This window comes from Cydia pomonella, chromosome 8, assembly GCF_033807575.1.
Source record: "Cydia pomonella isolate Wapato2018A chromosome 8, ilCydPomo1, whole genome shotgun sequence".
Classification (NCBI taxonomy): domain Eukaryota; kingdom Metazoa; phylum Arthropoda; class Insecta; order Lepidoptera; family Tortricidae; genus Cydia; species Cydia pomonella.
The window spans coordinates 8,308,522-8,316,302 of record NC_084710.1 but is presented as its reverse complement, the minus strand read 5'-3'; the positions used below and the strand labels follow the sequence as shown (position 1 = coordinate 8,316,302).

The following is a 7,781-nucleotide window of genomic DNA, read 5'->3' as shown; positions in this document are numbered from 1 at the left end:
CAAGATCAGTACACTTTCAAAGGTGATTGGCAGCTCGTAAAGCTACGGAAAAGGTTTCTGGTAACAACGTGGACAGGTAGGAATTTACAAAATCGCCACTAAAGAACAGGCTCCTGGTAAAACTGTGACCACACAGTCTTACAGTACCAACTGCTGAACTTTTTTGCTCTAGTTAGTGAGGCTCTCTGTATGTGTCGCGCCTGCATTACAGCGATGATATAGTAAAGATGTATGTAAATTACGTTATACGCTGAGGGTATTTTAGCGCCAATCATGTCGTGTCAATCCTTTTATGGTCGTGCCGGCCGGGCTAATACGGAAGTTTTTTTTAGTTTCGTTGAAGGCAAAAGGTAAACATTTAAACTAGATATTAAGGTATAGGTATAACATTTAATATAATAATACTTGAAATTTAACACTAAATTAAATTACTTTAGGTAAAGCCTGACCAGTAATATATGATCACGCGCCATGTTGCGGAATTTCACTGGAACTATTTTTTTCATACTAAACTGAACTGTCATCCTATACATGAGAATGACAGTGACAATCCCCCTCAGTGACAAAACCCTCTTGACAATGATCATATATTACTTGTCGGCCTTTATAATACAAGGAACTTTCTACCATGTTTGATTCTTATTGTATAAAAATAACTTACTAACAAACATCAATACGTAATAAAGTTACTAGCAGTAAATAACTTAATACAAAATAATCTAGCAAAAACTTACTTTAATTATGTGAGTAGCAAGTGACCCGCTTCAAATATTTTTAATATATACACATTACTTCTTTTACACATTCATGAAATCGATTACGAAGTTTGTTGCTATTTTTATAAAAAAGACGTTTAAAATATTTACAAAAGTTTACGGACGAAACAATATTGAATACATTTAAATGTTGAATTCAGAACACATGGTAATAATATTTTAAGACCCAGCACAGAAACGCTACTCAATAGTTAGCTACTCACTCCTGTTATTATCCGCTTGCTATCTATCATAATTAAAATGTTAAATAAACGGTAGGTCAGGCTGCTTCAACTCCTTGTGCATAATTTTGGAATAACAATATGATGCACAAGGAGTTGAAGTTATCACAATGAATCTTCCTTAATTAAACTATTATCGTATTGTCGACGAAGCCAAAGGCGCGTACCCTGCTGATGCCTCCATCAGGCGCCATGGTCACTCTGACGTGCGTCACCAGGTTCGACTCACAGTTGTACCAGTGCTCACGGTGAGCGGAGAGCTGCAAACAAAATTTGACTTTAGTGTGCGTTTCTTTAGGTATAATGTAATAAATTAATGGGAAACATATTACATATTATAAGAGTAATTACAAATTTCGAGCCATATGCTAGTGCACTATGTAGTCATGTAGTTCTAATTTGCGAGTCCTTACTGTGTTTTATGTGGCTCGCATTAATGCTAGTGTGTGTTCCGCTCGCCGTCGCCTGGGTGTTCACCCTCACACCCTAGAAGCTAAATGGTTGCGTACTGTGCAGTTTAAGAGGAATTTCCTCTTGCGGACGCTTCGGCTGTGGAATGAGCTTTCTGCCAAGGTTTTCCCGAGAGCCTATGGTATGGGGTTCTTCAAAAAAGGAGTGTACAGGTTTTTAAAGGGTCGGCAACGCGCATGTAATATATCTGGTGTTGCAGGCGTTCATAGGCTACGGTGACTGCTTACCATTGGGCCGATTGCTTGTTTGCCACTGACGTAGTATAAAAAAAAGTTAAATGTACGAATATAAAAAAACTTTCATCCCAAGACTGTCGCTAGGTTATTTGTAGAAACTCACCTTGCTTGGCCTTAAGATGCTATTCCACTGCGGTTTTGATTCAGGCGACCAATCGCGGCTTAAGAAGGTACCCTCTATCTTGACAGAATCCGGAAAGTTGCCTTTGAAGTGCGCAGTATCCACACACAGCTCTTTGATCCTTCCCGGGAAACCCAATTTGAAGACGGCCCATTCTTCTCCTGAAATAAAGTAGCCAATTAAAAAAAAAGCGCTAACCAAAACGGTTTTTGATAATATTGAGAGGTGCTTTTCATTTGGCTGAGTAATGGAACTCAAATATAAAAGCGAGTATATTAAATGAGATCAAGGTTGGCGAACAAAATATATTTTTATTTTGGTATAGAGCCTTAAGACTAACACAATTGCGATATTGTAGTTGCCTTATTTTAAAACCGTCATAAAGTACATTCTCTCTGGAAAGACCGTAGCTCCAAGAAACTAACGATTTAGTATCCATGCTTAAAAATCCTAAGGTTCTCTATATTAAGGGTCAGTTGCACCAACCACAATTGACGAGATGATCAAAGGCAATCAGCTGTGAACTATGTCATTTGCCATACGATAAAGTTTAGCGAACGTTTCAAAGGTGAGGGACGGTTTGGTGCAACCGACCCTACTGTCGTGAAGTGAACGGTACATATTGATTGTATTATAAATTAATTTAATAGTAAGTATATAACTCACCAGAAACTTTGAGCGTGCCATCCTCATTAGCCTCGATAATGTCCGGTCGGTCGAGTCTCCTGGCCGTCTCCCACCCATCGGACATGCACTTGCTTTTGCAGGGTTTGATCATATTGCGTGGGTGGCCGTAGTGAGCGTTTGAGTACCCTGAAATAGTTAGATTTCGGTAAGGCTAGTATTTCGGTTATACTTTGGATAGAGGATTTAAGGTTTGATTTTAAGGAGGTAATATGCTTACTTTAAATCCTGTTCCTGATTAGTACTAGATTTTACAGTGGGAGACTACAAAATTCTTTAACTCAAATCTAAAGTGTGCCCCCGTGAGCACATTTGCATGAAGTTATTTATGTTTGGTATATGGGTTCGGAAGTTATGACAAATTAAATCAATTTTCTATTACATTTCACAGCTAAATATTTACCTTGGCATGTGGTGCCGTTTAGCAAGGACAGTAAATCCACCATGTGATGAGGCAACGGCCTTTCTGGCTTTGCTACACCGTAAACTCTGAGTCGCGCAATCCCACCATCAGGGAAGATGTTTACGCGGACATGTGTGTATGCTTCGTCACTTAATACCTATAATGAATAAACATAATGTCAGAAGATGATGTTCTTAATATATACTTAGGCCCGGCAAAAAGCACTAGGTAACCTACCTATATTAAATAAACATGATAAGTATCACTTTCCGACATAAAATAAAATCAACAGGCACATGCATTATTTATTAATAATTCATTAAACGAGTTAAAACAAGATAAAAACAGTTTTAGGGAAATCCCAGATTCCCCAATTGAGGTTAGGGATTTGATCTAATAAAGCATTATGTATGCTTTCGGCTGAAGCACTCTCGAAATTTTTAAGCGTTGTGCTTCACAGTTTGATATAAGTGATATAGTTAGTAGGTAAAATATTTATTTTGTTTGGTTTACTTTAAGTACCTTTTGATAATTCAGTCTGGTCTCTTCGTAGCCCGGCCTGAGACCAGTTATAGGCACGATCTCATTCCACTTGTTGGTCGCTAGCCTTTCTACAACTTCCAGTTCGTTTTCTGTACACGCTGTTCCCATACAGGCATTTCTTTCCGGTAGCAGTGATTCTTCTGTAATGAAAATTAAATGTTGTGAAAACTCTTGCAACAATTGGAACAGAAAAAGAACATTTAATTTTGATAAATACGCCTTTCATACCTGCAGGTGTTAAACAGGCAGCTTGTATCGAAAATTTTGGCGCATAGTTTCCGGTAAAGTATGCTGTGTCGATAAGAAGTCCTGAAAAAATATACAAATGTAAGAAAAACGTTAGTCATGCAAAAACCGTTTGCTATAAATAAACGATTAGTAAACATGGGTAAATTGATACTATTATTAAATAAGGCAAATGAGGAAGATTGAGGACAAAATACAAAAGAAATTTTGTCGTATACGCCAATTAAGGACAATGATGCAAAACTCAAAACGTACCGCGGATGACGCACTTAGTGCCAAGCTTCAGTATACACCAATCATGGCCGGCCACGCGCTTGCGTCTCGTCTCCCAACCGTCCATCCACTTGCCGTACTCGGTGTACTTGTCAGCGAGCCACAGAGGGTCGCTGTCGGCAAGCATGTTCTCGCATGTCGCAAAGAAGTCATCGGTCGCGAACGCTACCTTGCCACCAGCCTGTAAAAAGGATTTACATCCTTTTAGAAGTAGAAAACTAGCAAACAAAAATATGTAGTTGTAAAAGTACTTATATCAATAACTGTAGGTAACTATGTTATACATTTATCAACTCCCCACCTACTGGATATAGGAGTAAACATATTCCAATGTAGGTACATAATATGATTGCATTTGTTTATCGCTTTTATATGCCTTTACCTTATAAACATTCCGTAAATAACGATTTGAACAGTTCTAGTATAAATACTTTCAAAGAAATCTTGGTTTACGCTCGATTGCCAATTGTTATGATACAGATATTTTCTTGGAAATCTCTCTAAATATGATTGTTTGAGAAGAATATTATTTTTTCCATAAATATCAAAGGATATGAATCGTACACCACACTTATTCAATAGTGTTCTTTTCACTTATAGAGAAAATACTTTTTAGTTTATTGTGAAATTGTGAAACGTTAAAATGGTCGTACAGTTTTTACAAGTGAAGCAGTGAAAAGTGTTTTACTGTAGCAGTAAAAAGAGATCCCGTAAAACCACCCAACTATAGTCCAAAGCTCCCAACTATGGTCCACAAAAAAACCAAATTTTTCTAGTTCAGGTGTGTATTTTACTATATTTTTGTAGTTCTAAGGCAAAGTATGTTTATAAATGGAAGGTAAAACTAGGAGTAAACCACAAGGAACATTGGTATAGATACTTAATTTCCTTTGGACCATAGTTGCAGTATTGGACTATAGTTGGGTGGTTTTACGGTCCTCAAATGGTTGAAAACGTAAAATAAGAGAACAAGTTATCATTAACTGTCCAGTGGTCAAAAAGCAGGAATAGCAAAGTTATTAATCGCTGCCAGGCTTAACGTTTCCCATTTTTACTCCGCCCCGGGCTCCGTAAGCCGTTTCAGCGGCATGATTGACGTAATCTGCCCATCTGGCCTACCTCACTATTTCGGTCTGAATACACAGCTAGAAACAAAATATCTATCATAGGAGAAGCCGGTTGATTGGTATCGAATTGAAAAGGAAACGCCGGTATTATCTCGAGAAACATTTTAGCATTATACTGAGGAGCGGATTTCTTAATAATTTTTTTGGTTTGGTTTATTCACTAACGTTCCCTACCTTATTCCTTACCTTGTTTTATGTATCCGTAAAAGAATATTGATAAATTTTACAAATTTTGACTTTTACATGGCATTTCCAAATTTTACATGGCCTGATTCGAAGAATGATTAAGACACGTTTAAGATCTTGGAAAGATCTTTAAAAGATCGATAACTAAACGACAAGTCAAATATGACGTTTATTTCGATCCCTATAAGATCTATCTACGATATTTCTAACGTCAAAGTGACATTGGTTGCCCGAATCGTGCTGCTTCTGTCATACGACATACAAACGATATCTAAATGAGAATTTATCTAAACCAGAACTTATCCTTATTGTATTTCATTCTTCAAATCGGGCCGACAGTTATAGTAGTTATGTTACACGAATACAAAAAGTTATAACTTTAATGTTAGCAAATTGTATTGTTTATCACATTTGAATGTCACCTGAGTCACGCAAACAGTAAAATATTAAAATCCAATCCCAAGTTTAAATAAAAACTGGTATATTAGTAGGTATGCAATTATAACATTTTACACTCATTGCACGACAATTTTAATTTTTTAATGTAAAATGAAGAACGTAGTTAGTTCCTATTTTTAGCGAGACAACGAAAACGTAAACTTTGTAACGACTAAATTAGTTTGTATCTAGATATCCAATTAGGAGGTACCCCATTAGGGTACTTAAGGTGAAGGCCGTATAGGTGAATTTCACCTCAGAGTTCCGGTTATTACGGGCTAAGTTCGCGACCACAGCGCCTGGGCAGTTTGCATTACTTTAACTGGTTTTAAGCAAGTTGGGGGAATCTAAGGGTAATTATCTACATAGGATACCTTGTTTCGTCTCTAATCAGTAGATATAATGATATCTTTTGGCTCCATTTTTTGGATCTTGGGTTTGGGTTTGCAAATTATTTAATTATTTATAAACATTTGACTGACTAAATTGTTTTATCTGACCATCGCTTAAAAAAAAAACAGTGTCAGGCTTGCACCGAATCTTAAAAATAAGTTTTTATGATAAAACTGTATACAGTCAAACTTAAAAATTTATGGCATCTGTAATTTCAAGAAAGATATATTTAAGTTACAGTTTTTCACTTCACGATTTTTTACCATTAGAATGCATCTTCTCATAGCAAGTACGGCTTACCTATGTTTTGTATAATTGTAACTACTATGTAGAGAATTGTGCCATGGGTCACTGATAGTGTAATTGGTAAAATAATAAAATAAAACTTACGCCAACACTGGCGAACTCGCTAAGCTCCGTAAAGGCAGGTGCTTTCTTGTCGATCATTTTTCACACTTATCGTTTCAATTTCTATAACTGGATCGACTTTGGATGCCTCGGAAGATTGAATGACTGAGAGCCGAGCGTACTCCACTTATATAGCAGTTGACACACTGATAATAACAATAACAAAACAAATCACAACGCTTAGGTCGAGCGACTGACACACGCCTGTCCATGATTTATTCCGTCACTTATTTTCAAGCTTTAAACAACGTAAATCACAACCAGAGGCACAACGATGCTTACCTATTACCTTCAGTACAAGTAGCGGAGAGAATAAATAACTACCATTATAGTTGTCTACCGACATGAAGTTACGTTCTCAATATAGCTGCTAAAATATGAGCGAGACGATGTTCCATTGCACTTTTGCCTTACCGCCGAATACCTCTCCCTGCTGATATTATAAATACGATAGTAAATTAGTCTGTTACCCCCATCACACTTAAAGAATGACTCACGCTAGAACGTTTCGGCTCCGGGCCGGGGCGTCCGATACTTCAGTTTTTTATAGAAACCATCACGTGATCACAGATCAGCCGTCTTAGAAAACCGGACCCGGACCATTCTGGCATGCGTCATCCTTAAACCGCTGAACCGATTTAGGTGGAATTTGGAGATAATTTGAAGCCTGCGAAAGCACATAGAATAATTTATATTAATCATCATTATTATTCCGCGTAGGCGAAAACGCGGACAAAAGCTAGTATGTCATAATGAAGTAAATACCCAGGACAGCTGCTTATGAACAGCTGTCATCCGAAGGAGGGTGGGTGTTACAGGATTATCTGCCTCTGGCATGCCTTGGCCGACCGGCCAGATTGGAGTCATTAGAGCTATATGCTCCAGGGGTGGCAGTGAAACATCATGCATAAGACGCTGTTAACAGCCACAGGGTAGAAAGCGGCTGCGCACACCCCTAAGCCGCTCACAGCAGTGTTGCCCTTGAGCCATCCTAGACGTCACTTTTTGTGAGGGCTCATCTTGTCACAGTCTGCCGGAAATAAAATTGGGCACCGTTTTATTAGGCAGACGTCCGATTTTTTTTATCTATTATGATAAAAAAGTCCAGTATTTAGATCATCGTTTTCACCCAGTAGCCAACAAAAACATATTAATTCGTCCGCATTACAACGATCATCCATTATATATATAAAACAATAGAAAATCTGTTCGTTCCTACAAAATAATGAACGAAGTTGAACGAAATCGAGAAATT

General features: G+C 37.6%; 1 protein-coding gene across 1 annotated transcript; it reads right to left on the bottom strand.

Annotated features, from left to right (window-relative positions):
* Positions 1–370: 370 nt before the first annotated feature.
* Positions 371–7,021, bottom strand: LOC133520484 (allantoicase-like). The gene is made up of 8 exons (XM_061854921.1): positions 6,509–7,021; positions 3,957–4,155; positions 3,684–3,764; positions 3,435–3,595; positions 2,913–3,069; positions 2,492–2,638; positions 1,808–1,986; positions 371–1,257 (listed from the first exon to the last, which is right to left on the bottom strand). The coding sequence occupies exons 1-8, from the start codon at positions 6,563–6,565 to the stop codon at positions 1,123–1,125; spliced, it is 1,116 nt and encodes a 371-aa protein (XP_061710905.1). The 5' UTR covers positions 6,566–7,021; the 3' UTR covers positions 371–1,122.
* Between the last annotated feature and the right edge of the window lie 760 nt (positions 7,022–7,781).